The following is a 20,096-nucleotide window of genomic DNA, read 5'->3' on the forward strand; positions in this document are numbered from 1 at the left end:
AACTTAGAATGTCATGATTACAATCTGAGAATAACACAAAAAAGAAAATTATCAAAATACGGGTTTAAAATGAAAGCAAGCTGACTTAGAATTACCTTGCTTTGGAAGAAATTGGTTTTTTTTAAAAACCTATGGTATAATTCTGAAGCAAAGTAATTATAAATGTTAACTATCTTACTAAAATATTAAAGAAAAAATTTACTATTGTTATTTATTTTAAAGGTTATTAGCTATTAACATGATTATACTCCTTTGGATGCCATTCATTATCTGCATAATCAACTTCTATTGTGACTGATACTACTGAAAAAGATCTGGGTTTGTATATGGATTCGATGACCCTGTCTTCAAGCCATGTAAATTATGTCATGTCTAGTGGACATTTTAATTGATTTCCTCCCAGCTGTGAGAAACTCAACTCCATTTATAATTAGTCTCAAATTGCTTTTTACTATTTACTTTTACTCTAAGATGGTTCTAGCATCTACCTAGTTTCTTCATTTCATATGAGAAACACAAAATCTTCAGCACATGACCATTTTTTAATCTATATGAGAGTCATAATTTTATCTTTTTCTAAAATTCATATCTTCACTTAGTAGATGCAAGGACCAATATAAAGCCTTCCTATTTCACCTAACATGTATATTTATTTTGATTAATTTAATGATTATAATTTCTATTAGTCATCTAATATTATTCACTTTCTTTAGTGCAATCAATGAAATGAAATTGATATAAAAGAATAATCCCACTGGGTGGTGGTGGTGCTGCACGCATTTAATCCCAGAATTCAGGAGGCAGAGGCAGGCGGATCTCTGTGAGTTCAAGGCCAGCCTGGTCTACAAAGCGAGATCCAGGAAAGGCACAAAACTACACATAGAAACCCTGTCTCAGGGGGGAAAAAAGAATAATCCCAAAACTCCTAGACATGCTGAGCTTTGTTGAACATTTCTAAGTATATTCATTCCATCAGCTATGACCATGATTAGGAATCATATACTTAAACGATTACGTCCGTCTCTATCACTGGACATCCCTTTACCCTATGCTGCCCTATGTTCCCTCTTTCTTCCCACTTTTTAAAGGCCTGGTCTCAGAATATCGAGTATGAAATTCAGAAAGCAGTCAGGTTATCCAAAATAATGTTATAATGGCACATCTCCCCTAACATAGTCACACACTTAAAGCTTTCTGGTTTGTCTCTTTTGGGGAGAAAGAGATAGAATCTAGATATCCATACCTGATATCCAGATAGGAGAGTCTACTACATAATGCCCACTCCATGGCTCCTGGGCTGTCATCAGTCCACTTCGCCCATAAGGCAATTCTTGATAGTAACTAGCCACCAAATTCCAAGCAATTGTGCTAAAACATTAGGGTGAAAAAAAGAAACACCAAAATACTATGTAATAAAAACATAAATATCTAAGAGACTGGAGTAAAAACTTCTTTCATAATTATATGTAAATGAACATAAACTTTTAAGTGCCCTAAACAAAACATATGCTGCCTCAGTTCACTAGCATCTTTAAAAATCCAGTTCACTGTTCTTCTAAGCATTTTAGTGGTGAATCAGAGAATTAAAAGTAACACACACATACACATACACAAACACCAACACACACATGCACACACACATATATTCTTGTACAATACACATATATATTCTTGTACGATGCACACACACATGCACACATACACACACACACACACACACACACACACACACACACACACACGCAAGAATTCTGCTTAACAGTAGTCAAGCCAAAAGATGAATCATGTCATGTCAAAAGATGAATCTTGACATGTTGACAATTTGAAACAAGTACAAGTAAAAGCTTGTCTATAACTGTTCTCCCATTGACAGCCTTTCAAATACCCCAATTTCACAATATAATTTCCTGGAACTTGACTTGGAACTGCTGCAGTTTTAGAGCAAGAACTCTTAGTCAGACTGGCTGGGTTCAGATCAGGACTCCACAACCTAACCTCTGTTGACCGCTGTTCCCTCCTGTGAACTGAGGGTGACAATTGCACCTGGATCACCAGGGAACAGGGAGGATTAGATGTATTGACCAACTCTAGCCTCTATTATTCCTGCTTCCGCTGAAGTACTAACTCACACAGCTTGCTGGTCTGTTTGCGGTCCTTTCTTTCAGATGACAGACAGTAATAATTTACAGCACACACTGAGCTCCAGCAGCAGAGCTGTGACCCTACAGCTCTCTGAAAATTCAAGCACAAAACCTAAGTTTTTATACCTGACTGGGTTCCTTACAGCTGAAAAACAAACAGCACCCACCCCAAGGCTTTCATTTCCCTGACCAAGTGTTCTCCCAAGACACAAAGGTACTCTGGCACACTTAGAAAATCTAAGCCTTCTCATTACCTCAATATAAAGTAAAAATAATAATGCTGATTAAATATACACACACTATCAAATGGACATCATAAGAGTTCCCATGATCTGGGTCACACATGGCTGGCACCCTCTATTTGTACACTAGTGTTTTCCAAACGTGGGCATCATCACAATTGCCCTGAGTACTGACCAGATATACAAGTTCCAGGGTCCTGGAAGTCTGAGCAACTGTCTAGAAACCCGTTTAACAAGCATTGCAGGATGAGTTAAGACAGGGCATAGGTAGGAAATATTTCTTTATGTAACAGAATATATGGAAGTAATGATAAGTATCTGGATATGGTGATGTATGCCTGTAATTTCAGCACTCAGGAGGTTGAGTGGAGTGAGAATATAGAGAATTCAAGGCCAGCCTGAGCAACATAGGAAGACTGTGTCTCAAAAACAAAACAAATAAAAAAAAGGGGAAGAAAAGAGATGAAGTAAAAATATACTCAACATGAGGGAAAAAGTCATAATGCCTTGTTAAGTGAGAAGCAGCTTACTCAACAGACCATATACCAAGGTGTCAATTTATTATTTAAATGTATATAAAAACAGGAGACCATTTTAAGGGCCATTGTTTCAAGATGGCAACATTATAGGCAGCCTTTGTCTCACTTGATACTCATCTTCATTTTCTCAATTGTCTGCAATGAATATGCATTATCCTAATACCAAGCAAGCCACCACAAAAGTATGTATATTGGCTGGCTTTTATTAGGCTTCTAATTATTTTATAAGGCTAATTTGGATCTAATTACTCCTAAGCTATCATCAAGTCATTTAGGAAGTGTCCCCTTTAAGAATAAAAGGGATTGTGTTGTTCTTTACAAACTTGGTTTTGTGAAGAGTTAGATAAAGTTAAGAGATCCCATAAGGAGTCGGCCACTCAGGGTAGAAGTGAGTACCAACTAAAGGCTACTGCCCTGTTTTTTTTTTTTAAAGGTAGATATGAAAAGAAGGGGGGGGGGTCTGGTAACAAATCTACATTAAAAGAGACAGTTTTTAAAAAACAGCTAAATGGAATGCACGGACCTGTGCTCTATCTTTCTTTAAAATAAATAAATAAAAGTTACAAATGACATTTTAAAAATATGAATAAAGACTACGAATTAGAAATATTTTTATATGCTCATAATTATGAAAATGATATAATCATGTGATAAAATATCCTTATGTTTTGGAGATACAGACTGTAATTTAAAATACATGTAAATTATCAAAAATCATCACACTGCCTGAGTAAACTGTTCCCCAAGAAACCCAACTTACTTTATACAGACTCTTCCCAAATATAGAAAAGAAGATATAGATTAGACAAATATTAGGCATATGTAGACTAAGTCAATAAAGCATATGTTTACAATCATTGAATCTAGGATATAAAATTACAGTGGTCCATTATATTTTCCTACTTATTATATTTTCTAAAATTCATTATAATAAAAGCCCCCCCCAGGAGGGGCTTGGACCTGCCTCCACTAAATGTACCAGGCTCTGCTGACTCCCCATGGGAGGCTTTACCTTCCTGTAGGAGGGAATGGGGTGGGGAGGAGGCTGGAGGGACAGGAGGAGGGAAGAGAGGGATCTGTGATTGGTATGTAAAAGAAATAAAGAAAAATTTAAAAAAAATAAAAGCCCCTCCCCCAAAAAAAGATTGTAACTAACTTACGAGGTCATATTGCCATTGACATAATTCTGATTCAATATGCGACCCCAGCAGCCTGCACCATCATCATCGTTGACGGTGCTAAAATCTTCAGACGACCAAAGCTTCTTTCCTGTCATCTTTGCATTCCACACTGTATGCGTTCCAGGATAATGTGCTCTAGGAAGAGAAGGGTGCCAGTGAGGAGCAGTCAGAAGGTTCCACTTCTATACATGAGATGAGTGAATTGAAATATAGCTCTTCGCCAAGGTTTGCTATTTTAAAACGGTCAAGCAGTTTCCAGAAGACAGATGAAAGATGGGAAGGAGACATCCGCTTCCCACTTCCATTGCAGGCACTCTACAAACAGCAAGTAAACAGAAAGGCAGAAACCTTCATCCACACACACAATAAAATGACAATATTCTGGAAACCATAAATGGGTAGACGTTAATGAGGCCGCTACCTGGCCCACTGCAAGTGGAGAACAAGGTACAGAAAGACTCAGCCTTTCCAGGGTGAGCTGGGGAGCTCTGGACAGGAGGAAAATAGTCAGGAGGAGGCCAAGCAAGGTGAGTCTATTCTGTCTATGAAGAAGCAATAGATTCTCCCTCTCCCTTTGGAGACAAATCTTGACATTTACTCCAAGTCAAAACACTAAAACAAATCCACAAAAGCCCCACGGCTAATAGCATACCAGTAATTCTTGTGTGAAAAGGATGAAGTACACTGACAAAATTAAGTTACTGTCTCAGAGCAGAAGTTATCCTCAGCCATGGGGATTTTAGCCCTGAAGGGGCTAGACAGCCATATCTGGACACTTTGTCAATTGTCCCTGCTGAAGCAGGAGAGGTTTATCAGCTGAACCTAGTAAGCAGAATCCAAGAATGCTGCTACATGTCCTGCAAGACAGAGGACAGATTCCAATGACAAAGAAATACTAGGAAAGACATCAAAAGTGCAGCAACTGAGCCTCTGTCCCAGTACGCCAAGCCCTTGCATTCCAGCATATGAACAGACTCCATCTGGTAATGTCTAAATATACACTGATGGTTGCAAGAATAAAATACTGCTGGAATGACAACTGTAGACACCACTGATGAAATGAATCAACACGACTAAAATATTAAATGTAAATTAGAAACTAGGTAGTAATAAGTAATACCATAATAAGAGTACATTCACTAACTTCAAGAATAAGATAATAAACTTTCCAGGTTAATTATTCACCCAGTTTTAGCAATACAAGCAGAATAATGAGGTTTATTATATCACAATTCTAATCTTTGTACTTTCTTGGTGTAGTATAACACCAAAAGATGACTGTAAAGACCTTTTAATCATTCGAGGCCAGGCCATGGTAGCAGCAAGCCCTGTTTGGGAATTGCTTGTATCAGTAAAGGCGGGTTGAGAAATAACATGAATGCGGGAAGAACTGAATCACGTGTCGCACGTAACAGAGAGCGCTACAGAATCTCTGTACCGGAGAAAAGTGAGGCTCCAGCAGGACCATGTCGAGTGGCTCAACACAGCTGAGCCAGGCTGGAGGCCACATTGCAGGCACCCAGGAGCCTCTCGGCTCCTGCTAGGTCTAAAAACTTCATGTACTTACCTTATTACGCCAAACTTGAAAAACCAAACTGCTGATCTTCAAACTACTGATGACTGCAAGCCTATAATCCCAACACTCTCACATTTTATCTTTAGACCCTTACCTCTACACTCTGATCATAGTGGCACTACAGTCAGACATTAATTGTCAAGATATTAAAAGCTGGGGTGCTCCTAGTTGGCATTCAGGAAAATGTATTTCTGATATACCTGTTGTTGTTGTTGTTTTCTGTGGCCAAGTCTCATTCTGTTACCCAAGTTAGCCTAGAACTCACTCTGTAACCCCAGGCTGCCCTCACACTCAGAGACCCTCTCGCCTCCGCCTTAGTATGCTGGCATGAACCACCATACCTGGCTTGTCTGATGTAGCCAATGAAAAAATACTCATATTTATATTTTTAAAGAATGAAAATCCTAAAAAAATTTGCTATGCTATCATTAATCTTTAGAAGGTCATAAAAGAAGTAAAATTTAACTCTGTCTTTATAAGGGTCCACATCTTCCAAACTATTTCTACATTTTTACAGTTTTATAATCTGAACTATATTTCTCTTATCTTAAATATATCTCATGTATTTCTCTGAGCTTTGTTTATATTTTTTGGTTTATTTAATTTAATCTAGCATATCAAATTTTCACTCAACATGCAATCAAAAAAACTGTTTTTTGATTTTGAAAATTAAGTTGCAAAACCCAGTCTGCCTCCCACTTCTGACACACCTAAGTTAGACTAGCCACATTTCCAGTGATCCATAGACACGTGACTGAAGGCTACTGTGTCAGACGATGCAGGCCCGAGGCCTTAACAAGGTCGGCGACAGGCAACAAACAAGACCTTCAGGAACGGCAGAGGCTCGTTATGAGACTGAGATGCCAGAGCAGAAGCCAACTAAGTCAGGCAATGGTGTTGACCGTGAGGGAAAGTGCACAAGGCATTGGGGAGAGGGGGGCCCAGCGGAAACATCCCAGGAGGCACAGCGACTCCAAAAGTAAAATCTGCTCATACAGCACAAGCCACATGTAACATGAACGGTGCCAGGAGGTACACATTTCCTCTGGCAGGAGGAGCCAAGGAACAAACATCTCATAAGACTGAAACCTAGAAGCCGGGCGGTGGTGGCGCACGCCTTTAATCCCAGCACTCGGGAGGCAGAGGCAGGCGGATCTCCGTGAGTTCGAGGCCAGCCTGGTCTACCAAGTGAGTTCCAGGAAAGGCGCAAAGCTACACAGAGAAACCCTGTCTCGAAAAAACAAAAAAAAAAAAAACAAAAACAAAAAAAAAAAAAAAGACTGAAACCTAGAAACAATACAAATAACCACTGAGGAAGGATTTCAAAGGTCACACATACAAAACCGAAACAGTCACAAAATTGCTCAGCCGGGTAAGCATTCTAGGTCATTCTGACCGAGGGAGGGCTTCCTGTAGTAGAGATTGCCATCATGAAGATCATAAGCAGGTAGGTGTAGTGACTCAGACCTGCAATCACATCTCCTAGGCAGAAGTCATAAGGACTGTCTGAGATCAGCCTGGGCCAGAGAAAACAACCAAAAAGAAAATCCCCACTAAAGGCCTTTCCTACTTCTCTGGAATTTGTAAGGAACAACCGATGAGCGTCCTACATGGTCAACAAGGCAGTTATCCAAGTAGCTTGTTGAAATCTTGAGGTCCCCCTGCTTCTGTCCTCTGAACAATGGGATTAAAGACATGCATCATTTCATAAGTTATAACACATAAAAGTATAGAAGTGAGCCAAAATGTTAGCAGTTCAAAGTTCATACAAAGTTCTGAGAAGACATTCAAGAGAAATGTTTCCTTTGTTTACTGATGGAATGCATGTCTGACTGACTTACAAACATTAAAGACAGAACATCCTTTTCCATGATTTTTTTTTGTTGTTGTTGTTGGTAAAGTTTCTATGTTAAAAAGATGAGAACTGCTGCATTGATTTCCCTTCTTCATAAATTTCTAAGTGTTCAGTACAGGGGAATGCTACTCTCTTCTATGAAATGCCATCTTAATGAAATTTTAAACAGGCAAAATTATTCCTTGGTATTAAAGGTCAGGTTAGTAGTTACAATTTGAGGTAAATGCATAGAAAGGTTTCCAACCGGTCTGGGTACTTTACAATTTTCTAGGTGATAGGTCCATATGTATGTTTATTCTGTGGTAATTTATTAGCTCACCTGGCATGAGAAATACCAGTCATAGATGTAGTTAGATCCTCATCACCACTGTTTAAAACAAGCAACAACAAAACCAAGAAAAAACAGGGCACAGCATTGGAGCATAGAGCAGTTCTCAATTTCAGCACAACCAAAATTGTTGGCTGGTTAATTTTAGACGTGGGAGAGGTGACCTGGGTACCCGGGAATTGCAAACACTTCTGGCATCCACCCACAAGATGCTAACGACAGGCCTTTATCTAACTAAGATAGTTACAAATAGTCCCAGAAATTGCCCAATGTTTCCTAGGAGACAAAATTGTCCCCAGCTGGAACAACTGATGTCTAGCTCTGAATCAGAATGACCGTGACCGGCAGACACAGACACAAGTCTGCCAAGTAAGAAGATACCTCCTTCAGCAAGAACCAAGAGGCCGAACCCACAGCAGCAGATTCTGCATTACCAGAATCATAGTATAAATCATTTAATAACAGAAAACATTTATAACAAGGAAAACCTAAATATCAGTTACATCAAAAATTATAAATGTGGGCTGGAGAGATGGTTGAGTGGTTAATAAAGCTTGATGTTCTCTTCAGGAAGCTGCAAATTCAGTTCCCAAACACCCACGTCAGACAACTCACAAACTCATTATCTCTGCTCCAGAGCATTTAAGACCTTCTTCTGGCCTCCAAGAGCACCTGCTTACGTGTGGCCTATAAATGCACACACACACACACACACACACACACACACACACACACACACACACACATTTATAAAGAAAAGAAATATAATTTTTTCAGAGCAGTATTAGAAAGCAAAATTTAATTAAATGCAAGAGATGTATCTAAAATAAAATGACCTTGAAAGTAAAAAAATTAAAGGTAATGAAAACTAAAAGCAGGATTCCTCTTAATCTCAAACAAGGAAGAATTCAGTTCAAGAAATACTGAATGAGTCACAGAATGACATTTCTTTTGATAATAGAAAGTACAAAGATAAAACATTAATTATCTGTATGCCAAGGAACACGGCACCAACTCTCCTGCAAACAAAACTGTAAGACTGAAAGAGTCAGTACTACTATAAGAGGAATGTGCAAGGCAGCTCCACACAGACCATGTGGACAGTGTAATTAGTATACAGAGCATTTGAACTATATCAGTGAATTTATATACTGAACCCAATCTGTATCCTATTAGAAAAAAATATCCTAAGTCAGAAAGTAATTCTTGAGAAAAAGAATTTTAAATAATACATTTACCATTATATGACCACAATCAATAAAACATTGATTAATGAGAACAAAAGAAATAAAGCTATGGCTCAGAAGAAAAGTGATTTTACTAAAATACCCATATTAGTAATGAGTAACGAAACACCAAACTTCTTCATGAAGTACAATAGAAACTACCCTTCCATTCTAACAGCCTTCCTAGCCAAACACATTCAAGAAGAACACAGTCTTGCTTCCCTCAGATCTGAGCTTTTCATGTAAGTTCTAATGCAAAATCTGCCATTTTTACTGTGTAAAATGTTTAATGTACACTCTCTTGGGGAAAAGAAGCCCAAATGTAATTTACTCTCATCAATTTCCCAGGAGAACAGGCTAGACATGTGCTAAAGCACAAGGGTGAGCTGCTGAGATCTAGACTAAGAGAACTTCACAGAACAAGCTACCCAGTCACTTCCATGAGTTACAAGGAGAAAACAGGCAGGGAGTTAGAGGGGCTGAGTTACAAATCAATCGGAAGAGACGTCATTACCAACCAAAAGATGACTCTTAAATGGATCCAGAGCCAATCAACTACAACTAGAAAACCAGAGTAATATATAGTTGATAATATCAAGAAACAATTACCTGCTTAGGTATAATAACGGTATTATTTATGGCAAAGGGGAAAGAATCTGCAATTTTATATAGACCTGATGAAATCTGTAGGGAAGAAATGCAACACAATGTCTGAAGTTTTTGTTTTTTTTTTTTTTTCCCAAACACGGAGAAGATGGGAAAAGAAATGGATAGACGCAGGAATGACAAATGGCCATGGGTTCTTACTTTCTGAGGCTGAGTGATCAGAACATACATTTTTATATTTCTGCTTACTTTGGTCAACACTGAAAACTCTTGCGTGGGGGCATAGCTCAATGATAGAGCACTACCATAAAATGTAATCACGGGAGCGGAGAAGGTGAGAAGAAAGGCACAGTCAACACCTGATAAAGAAACAACACACTGCTGGTTTTCGAGGTAAATGGCACCTTACCCTATGACATCAACCGCCTTCCAGAGGTCATGGTCCAGCAGCATGGAAGAAGAAATCGGCTCCCAGAGATTATCACTTGCTATGATTTTCACTTGCTGGAGACCTTGATAATCCAGCATTTTTCTTAATTCCTTTGGATACATAAACAGAACACAGCTTTTAGTGGCTGGAATGTGACCAAAATAGCCAGACTATCTTTCAAAACTCCTGCCTTCTGATGACAGTTTCAGCACTGCTTCTCAGCAGGAGTGAGTTTCTGGGATAATGCTGTGGAGGCATTTGCCTCCTGAGTTTAAAATCCAGTTAGACAACAGGAATTCGGAAGACAGAGGAGACAGGTGTCCATAAAACTCATTAAACAGTATTACATAGAAATAATGCTATTCTTTTCCTTTTTATATGTGTTCTTCCTCAAATTTTCTATGTAGACACAATGATAAAATTGAGATATTATCTGTACTACATAGTAAAATACTCCAACATCTTATTTTAAGTATTTCTCATTATCTTTAAAATTCTATAACTACTGAAAAGTATCCCAGTTCTTAAATTTTTATATACCATATTTACTATAAATAGAACTGTCCCATTTTGCTTTCCTGTCTCTCATGCTTATAAACAGGGTAGGAAATAAGATCTGCTTGCAGGGCCATTTGCCTACAAACTCCTAAGGAAGTCATAACACTCCGTCAGGAAAACCAACACTCAGAACACCAAAATGTATAGATTGTCTATGTGGAAAACAGGGGCAGAGAAAAGGACACCATTTATCCAGGATTGGAAGGAACCAATTCTATACCAAAGGACTTTCTTGGTTAACTGATACAATCAGCCCAGCTGTAAATCCTCCCAATCCTGGATAGTCTCTGACATAAGCAGCAGGTGTTCAATGACAGCTACCAATTAACATAAGGAAAAATGAAGGTTTTTCCACCAGCTCTGATTTTTGATGTTACAATGCTGTGGATATCGCTCTGTATAAATAAAATGCTGATTGGCCAGTAGCCAGGCAGGAAGTATAGGTGGGACAAGCAGAGAAGAGAATTCTGGGAACAGGAAGATTGAGTCAGGAGACACTGCCAGCTGCCGCCATGAGTACCAACATGTAAGATACTGGTAAGCCACAAGCCACGTGGCAAGGTATAGATTTATAGAAATGGGTTAATTTAAGATAGAAGAACTAGATAACAACAAGCCTGCCACAGTCATACGGTTTGTAAGCAATATAAGTCTCTGTGTGTTTACTCGGTTGGGTCTGAGCGACTATGGGACTGGTGGGTGAGAGAGATTTGTCCTGACCATGGGCCAGGCAGGACTGGAGAAAACTCCAGCTACATTACAATTTATGAAATTTCCAATGAATGTACTCTTTTAAAGAAGCAAATAATAAATTTTCTAATTAAATCCATGCTTCACTTTACAACAGTTGGTGTTTTAAAATTTATGTTCTTATATATTTATTGTCCTAGGTGCTGCAAGCGGCAGGAATATGTAGTATGAATTCAGCTAAATATGATAAAGCTATACCTGGAAAAACAAGGCATTCTTCCAGAGGAACACAAATCTCAAGGTGTATTTGGTGTTATTCGGCTTTTAATACATCAACTATTTCCTGCTATGAATTTCTTGTGTGCTCTCATACCTTCCCCAAGAACTTCTAATAGTGCATTTTATCTGATATACTTCTCTAGCATTCAAAGCCTAAAGGCAGACAAGACAAAGCATTTCAGACCAACTGCTGAGTCTCCTGAATACAGGTAAACACCCTCATGGAGACACAGCCTGTCTCCTAGGAGACAGGTGAACTTAGGTGCATAGCTTTGTTTCTTGTGCAGATGAAATTCAGATCCTCCTTTCTCTTACAGCCCAAGTGGCATTCCAGAGCAACTGACTCAGAACAAAAGGGCTTTTTTGGATATCTGGTGCAGTGAAGCCATGTTTCATAGTTCCAAGCAGTTACCCTGCCCTGCCAGTATACAGTGACATAGAAATAGAGAGGTGGTTATATTTTAGTGAGTTATAGACTCTCTTACCTAACCACCTGTAAGAGTCAAGTTGGAGCACATTTATGATAAACTCGTAACATTTCACCTAACCACTTATAAGAATATATTTTTAGCACATAAATTCCCTTTCTGACTTATTCCAGGCCTTATTTTGACCCCACCTCCTTTATTCTCTCCCCTTTTGGGTTGCAAATGAAGCTAACTCACTGCTCTTGTGGGGACCTTGGAAGCCTTGCATTGTATTGTGAGAGTTACTGCTTGCAAGGTGGTAGACCGGTTCCAGGAGAGGAAGGGGAAGGAACCAAGATGGAGAGAAATGAAGATGAAGATGAGGATGAGGCAAAAAGAGCTTAGTCAGAACTAGGATAGGACAGGAGGAAAAGGGACAGAGAGGAGCTAAGTATGAGTACAGAATTGAAGCTGGATAGATAGAATTTAATCTCACAGAGGAATAAAGTAAACGGATGAATAGAATTTAATCTCAGAGGAATAAAGTGGATGGATGAAAGAGCTCAGTGTACTTAGATTCATTCCCTCAGATTACCCCTGCCCAGCATCTTCCCCAGGACTCTGGGAGAAATTTCCTCGGGGACGGCCCCTGAGGAAATGTCAACACCTAGGTTAGAAAATGTAATGGAAGTTAGAGTGGCAAGTTGAATCCATCTTTCAAGGACTCTCATTTGAGCCAAAAGGTCAGTGGGATGGAGAATCCCTTAACTTACTTTAGGAAATCAATTTTGTGTTTCATTACTCAAGTATTTTTCTTATTCTTACAGAAAGGAAAAAAAAAACACAAGTCAATTATGCATTTATTTATCACTGTCAAAACCTAGTCTAGTCTTTATGGACTTACTCCTAAATAATCATCAGGAATTTTGTGTACATTTCTATATGCAATATAATTGAAAACATTGTTAAATGTACATAATCTGTAAGCTGTGACTTATAAATCAGTTTCCGTCTTATAATCAGTATGATTACAGCACTCTGGAGTCTTATCATATTTCAAGTGTTGTCTTTATTGGGCAGTCCTTCCCTTCCAAAAACTACAACTATTTATCTATTTACAAATAAAGAAGGAAAGATGGTCTGGAAGGCCCAGAGACTTCACATCCACATCTGTCTAGCACTCTCAGAAACTAGAGACTTCATACCCATATCTGTCTAGCACTCAGATACTAGAGACTTCACATCCACATCTGTCTAGCACTCTCAGATACTAGAAGGTGCTTTTCAGACATCATGATCCCAAACTAGCCAAAATCAATCATAAATATAACTGCACAGCAAAAATAATCTTAAAATAAGTGACACACTTTGCAAAGTACATAAATAACTATATATATTTTACTCTTAAAATCAAATCCCCCTGCTCTCCAGAAGCCATCTCACCATACATTAAGGACCGTGTATTCCTTAAGGTCATATGAACTGAGCACCTCCCTATATTCATTTGTCATGATTTAACTCTACAGCAGGAATTTCAACAGATCACAGAATCTAATAAATCCTCCTGCTATAAAAATAGAAAGTATAAATTAAATGTATCTATATCCCAAGACATTTAGTGTAAGAAAACCTAAGGTCAGAAGAAAAATAAAGTCTGACTTCAAAACACTAATAGTGAATCTAGGTGCAATAATTATATTACTAACTTAAAAGGAAGTGGAAAACAAATGTTAATAATTATAATGTTCCTAAAAATGAAATAAACACTGCCATTGCTATGCTAGGCATGCACTAACTTCAGCATCCATTCTTGCCTCTTTCTGACTCATGACCTTCCACTAACAATCATGTACTCCAGTTTTCTAATAAACCCACTGTGCTGACTTCCATACCCAACCCACTCCCGCATCTCTATGAACAAGATCTCCTAGAAAGAGCAGTAGATTGACCAGAACCTCAGTAATGGGAAGGTGTTGGAATATGCCAGGTCCAGAGCCTAGTTATAAATTCATGGGCTATCTTTAGCCCCCTAAATCACTATTCCTTGTCCACCTCTGTGTTGGACCTAACATCCCATGACATAGAGCATTTGGGGATGTATTATTTAACAGAACCCTAGTTTCTACCAGCCAAGGGGCTCAAAGTATCATCAGACCACATCTGAGGCCTACAGCTAATCATCCTGCTTTGTTGTAACTACCCATTTAATGTGTCCACCAATGCATATGACAAGCGTCTTGTTTGTGATTTTCTTTGTTCTGTTACTATAAGATTTCATAAAACTGCTTCCACATTGGAACATGAAATTGGGAGTAACCTAAACCCTAGACCATGGTCACTTGTATTTGTCTCCAGAACAAACGACCTCTTAGCCTTGGTGACTGCATTGACACCACCTTTTACCACCCTACTTCAGGCTTGCAGCCTGGCACTGACAGTCACCTCACTGGGGCGGCAATGGATCCTCTCCAAACAATACCCTACCTCCTTGCTAACTACAAATCTGAAGATGTGCCATCCCCCCAGTGACCACAAGAGCTGCTGTCTGGGCTCAGTGCCACTCTTGCTCCTCTCTTGCCTGACCCATCTTTTTACACCTTTCAGCTCTGACATCAACACCATGTGTCTGCCTTCGTAACCGGGGAGTGCCTGCCCACATACTCTCGAGTTCCTGCCACAATTATACAGAATCTCTTTCACCAGACTTCCCCAACCAAGCTAGGGAGAAGGTTCATGTCTTCTAAGTTTTTTCTGAAAAGCCAGTATTTTCATCATTCTTTTAGAAAAAGTATGACTAATATTTTCTATCTATCCCGTTGCCAAAACTTCTTTTGAGCATGAACAGTATTCCACACCATTGCATTCCAAACATAACAACAATGACTGACATAGAATTATTGAACAAATATCACTGATTTGTTGACTAAACAAGCAAAAGCAATGCATTGGAAAGTATCTGCTTAGAAGCATATACACTTGATTTAAAGAAAAGCAGAAAAAATTTAAATGAAATGTAGTTACAAAATATCTCTTGGAGAAAAGTGACCTAAGACGAGACAAACTGAGATGAAAAGGAAATAGTGAACAGCTAAATCTAAGAAGGGAAACTACTGGGTTTTTCCAATGACAGGAATCACTACTTTCAGTTTTCTGTTTCCTGAAAAGTGTGATAATAACCACCTCATGGGAGAGACTTGAAGGTATTAAAGTGATCCAAGAAAAGTAGTGAAGAAAAGTTTAAAAATACTGAGTACTACCTCTCCAATGATGGCAAACAGAACTGTGTTATATAACGTTCTCTGTCTGAGTTAGCTTAACTGTCTACTTGAAGAGTCTCATTTGAGGGACTGCCCAGATCAGATTGGCCTATGGTCATGTCCATGGGAGTTGCCTTGACTTTTAACTAATATGGGAAGGTCCGATCCACAAAGGGCAGCACAATCCCTAGACAGATGGCCCTAGGCTAGCTAAGCATGAACCTGAGAGTGGGCCAGCAACAGTATTCCTCCATGGTTTCTGTTCCAAGCTCCTTAAGCTCATGCCCTGATTTGGCTCAGTAATGGACTGACTTGGAAATGTAAGCCAAGTCAGTCCTGTCCTCCCCAAAGCTGCCTTTGGTCAGAGGATCTTATCACAGCCAGATCTGTAACTAGAGCACACAAGGACAATACCATGGGTATTTCAAAGAAATTCAAAAATATGATAAAGAAAAAATGCTAAATTTATTGTGTCTTTAAAATCTAAAATAATAATTGTTTTTATAACATTTATCAGAATTCAGAATTATAAACCTAATATATATAATATGTATATAATATATATGCACACATATTTATATATGTACATATTTTGCTTGTTTGTTGAGATATATAATCCTGACTGTCCTGAAACTCACTATTTAGACCAGAGCGGACTCAAAGCCACAGACCTGTCTTTGCCTCCCAAGTACTAGGGTTAAAGGTGTGCACCACTACACCTAGCTAACGTTTTGTTTCATTTTGTTTAGTTTTTCTTTCGGTGCTAAAGGGCTTCAAATACGCATGAAGTCCACTGTAAGCCACAACCCTGCCCCATAAAAGAACATTCAACATAACTCTTCAGACAGAAGTCATTCAGGGCCTACGGGGATCTGCATACATATTCTTCAATATCAGGAGCACAGACATTAAGAATTTCATTTTATGTTACATCTAGCAAATTAATTATGCTGTCAAAAAAATAGTGTAATCCAACTGTCCTCCAAATTTCTGCATATAAAAGTATAAGAAAAGAAGAGATTAAAGTTTTACAGACCTTTATATAGCTGGCATCAAATGGTCTTTCATTCCAAATCTGCAAGGCAAAAATCCAAAATATCTGAGCTGAAAGTTTTTAAATGTCCAAAAATTAACATTACCATTAAAGTGCACTTCTCATACCATCTTTCATTCTGATAAGCTATTTTCCTAGCTTCTGAAAATGGCTGTCATGGAATTTATAAATAAGTTTATAAAGCAACATACCTTTTAAAAAAATAAAAGTTTTTTTTTAAAAAAAAATAAAAAAAAAATACTTAGAGAATATTTTCAAAGTAATTTATGGGGCTGGAGTGGTAGTACAATGTTAAAGAGCACTTGGTACTCTCTCAGAGGACCACAGTCATTTCCAGCCCCTGTGGTGGCTCAAAACAGTCTCTAATCACAGTTCCTGGAGGTCCAGTACCCTCTTCTGGCTTATAGGGACAGCAGGCATACATGGGGTGCACATACACACATACAGGTAAACACTCATATACATAAAATCATTTTTTTCAAAGTAAGTAATTTATTCTAGAAATTCCAACAACAGAATATGCATTCATGCAAAAAATATTATAACTGTAATGTGTACAAAGACTACATTGGGCATTGGAGAACTAACAGGCATGAGAATCACTGAAATAATTCTGTTATATAAACATAGTAAAAAAGTAAATTATTCACCAGGGCACTGTATAGAAGGAATTTGTTTACACAGAGAAATGTAATGCTCATTAAGAACACAGAGCAGGCTCTTAACCAGGAAGGGGAAAGGAAACGCACTCCACTCTCAAGTTCAGCATCATGAGGGTGCAGTTTCAGTATCGAGAGGGAACAGTTTCAGTATCGAGAGGGAACTTCTGAGACTTTAGTCTTGTAGTCAAGAAAACCCTTATAGAGGTGAGCCTAGAGTCTAGGTGTGACAGAGAACTTATTCAGAAGTGCCTCACACAAGAAAGAGGAGGGTTTATATGAGCGAGAATTGTTGAGACCAAGGTTGGATAAAGCACAGGGACAAATAGCCAAACGAATGGAAACACATGAACTATGAACCAATGGCTGAGGGGCCCCCAACTGGATCAGGCCTTCTGAATAGGTGAGACAGTTGATTGGCTTGATCTGTTTGGGAGGCATCCAGGCAGTGGGACCAGGTCCTGTGCTCAGTGCATGAGTTGGCTGTTTGAAACCTGGGGCTTATGCAGGGACACTTGGCTCAGCCTGGGAGGAGGGGACTGGACCTGCCTGGACTGAGTCTACCAGGTTGATCTCAATCCTCAGGGGAGTCTTTGCCCTGGAGAAGATGGGAATGGAGGATGGACTGGGGGGGAGGGGAGGGGGCGGGAGGGGGGAGAACAAGGGAATCTGTGGCTGATATTTAGAATTAAATTATATTGTAAAATAAAATAAAGAAGTGCCTCATAGCATGTGATTACTAGAGGCTAAAAGAGATCCATCTGTATCTAATCACACTAATGGGTTAAATATACCAACACTAAAATAAATATATAATAAATGAAAATCCCAGATACCAACTGTCAGTTATAATTTGGAAAAGTAGAATAAAAGCAAGTATACTCTTGACTCCCCCTTCCTATGGCCATGGTTCCTCATGCCTAAATCATCCTACAGGAGGACTGTGAATCAGCAGCAGCATCTGTCTCTCACTGACAAGAGATCCTTAATCTTGATGCTGCTGGACCATGACAGCCACAGTTCTGCCACACAGTAGGCACTGGCTAATCATTTAACTTGTGAGTGCATGGGAACGTCATATCAATTCTAGACAGTGCTGTATTAAGATGCAAATGCTTACAGAGACCCAATATGGCCATGTGAGGTGTTGTAGGGAACAACAGTTTTAGGAATGTGGCCATCCTCCAACACACAAACTCAGTATGTTTTATACTTTTTAACACATTAAAAGATGTTAAAAACAGTTTTGGACAAAAGGAAGCAGATTTCCTTCAGCCTGCAAACTCTTGCCCATCACCTATATTTTCAAGGTCTGAGAGAGAAAAACAGTTTTCAGTTTGAAATGGTTATACTGTAAATGGTTATGTGTCTTAATATTGCCTATGACCTACTAATGCCAACTTAATATTTATGCACTAGCTATTTATTAAAACATTCAGGTAATGCTTGGGGCACACTAACCAGAATGAGAATAACTTTTAAAGCATAAAGGAACCATATTATTGTTTAAGAACTAGATAAAAGCTTTGAAGGAGAATTTGAATTGGGCTAGCACAAAAAAACTTACTAACCATAGCCAATCAGAGTTGTGGAGTCCAGCCCCAATGGATAGATTTACAAAACACTCCCACACCCACCTAAGGCTCAGAAAGCATTCCAGTAGAGGGGGCAGTAAGTTTGTTAGAACCAGAGATCAGGGAGTTTGCTGTGAGGTTGTGCCTCCTAGTAATTCATGTCAGAAACAACTCCCATAAAGTCTCACCAACACGACTGCTCCAATATGAGCTGAACAAGAACCATACCAAGAGACACGGCAAAGTGTATGGGAAAAGCCTTTGGGGCCTCAACACCACATAAAGAATTACAGGCTAGGAGGGTTAAGTTCCCCAGAGGAAATGCACACCAGTTGGTTGTCCAATGCCAAATGGTCAGCCCTGAAGAGATACATATGAGTAACATTTTGTGGTCTGAACAGGTTATATTTAGGAATATATATGTATGTATACACATATATGTAAGCAATAACAATTAGAGAAAAAAAAAGAGGCCATGGATTTGAAGGAGAGTGGGGAGGGGTAGGTGGGAGGAAAGGAAACAGAGAAATGTAATAATATTATAATCTCAAACATAAAATTAAAAAAATTTTCCAATTAAAAAGTTTTACTGTGGAAAAAAAAACTTAAAAGAGAGGAAAATATTCAGTACTGTTCAAAGGTAAGAATAATTTGGATTGGCAAAGAGTAATAATAAGGGGTCACCTGCGGGTCTCTTGCAGTGCTATTAGACACCATAAGAACAAGTCAGTCTCATGACTCAAAGGGGTTAATCAACAAAGCACAACAGAATCAAGTATGTGAGGAGGAAAGACCGAGTGCAGGCAAAAGGCCACATTAGGTACAGACTAGGAGACAGAGCCAAAGCCAAGTTTTGTTGTTTTGTTTTGTTTTTTGATTTCTGTTTTAGTTTCAACTCCAACATAGTTTTATTTGGTTTGATTTTCTTATGGTGGTTATGTGAGTTCAACTTTCTGTTTATTGAAATAACAAGAACCATTTATACATTCCCTAAAAAAAAAAATGCAACATTTTTGAGGCACTGATATAAAAATCGGGTTTCCTTTGAACCCCACTGACTAGAAATTAAACAAAACTAGTCCCTGACACATTAATCCCATTATCCCATTGATCCATTTAGGAAAAGGTTTTTTTATGTGTTCTGAGTTTTGTAACCTGAAATATTTCCCTTTTTTCTTCTTAAAATTATATCAAGGGGCTAGAGAGATGGTTCAATAGTTAAGAGCACTGGCTGCTCTTCCAGAGGACCTTGGTTCAATTCCCAACAACCACAACAAGGCTCACAACCACCTGTAATTCCCAATTCCAGGGGACCTGATGTCCTCTTCTGGCCTATGAGGACACTGCACGTACATGGTACACAGACATACATGCAAGCAAAACACCCATGAACATAAATAATAATTTAAAACTAAAAACTATATCAAAGCATAGTGCAATGCAATATATAAACTGTATTTCTATACATAAAGTATTGTTGTACATCTTTTTAAT

At 38.6% G+C, this 20,096-nt stretch overlaps 1 protein-coding gene across 5 annotated transcripts in view; it reads right to left on the reverse strand.

The window, feature by feature from the left end:
• The window catches only part of Galc (galactosylceramidase), a 57,205-nt gene that overhangs the window by 18,512 nt on the left and 18,597 nt on the right, over nucleotides 1–20,096 (reverse strand). For all 5 annotated transcript variants that reach the window (XM_076551172.1, XM_076551173.1, XM_042261016.2 and 2 more), the window contains 4 exons: nucleotides 16,352–16,390; nucleotides 10,104–10,234; nucleotides 4,083–4,238; nucleotides 1,244–1,368 (listed from right to left, as the gene is read on the reverse strand). In XM_076551172.1, coding sequence (XP_076407287.1) covers nucleotides 1,244–1,368; nucleotides 4,083–4,238; nucleotides 10,104–10,234; nucleotides 16,352–16,390 — 451 coding nt within the window. The remainder of the gene's footprint in view (nucleotides 1–1,243; nucleotides 1,369–4,082; nucleotides 4,239–10,103; nucleotides 10,235–16,351; nucleotides 16,391–20,096) is intronic.

Source organism: Peromyscus maniculatus, chromosome 14 (assembly GCF_049852395.1).
Source record: "Peromyscus maniculatus bairdii isolate BWxNUB_F1_BW_parent chromosome 14, HU_Pman_BW_mat_3.1, whole genome shotgun sequence".
NCBI classification, from domain to species: Eukaryota; Metazoa; Chordata; class Mammalia; order Rodentia; family Cricetidae; genus Peromyscus; species Peromyscus maniculatus.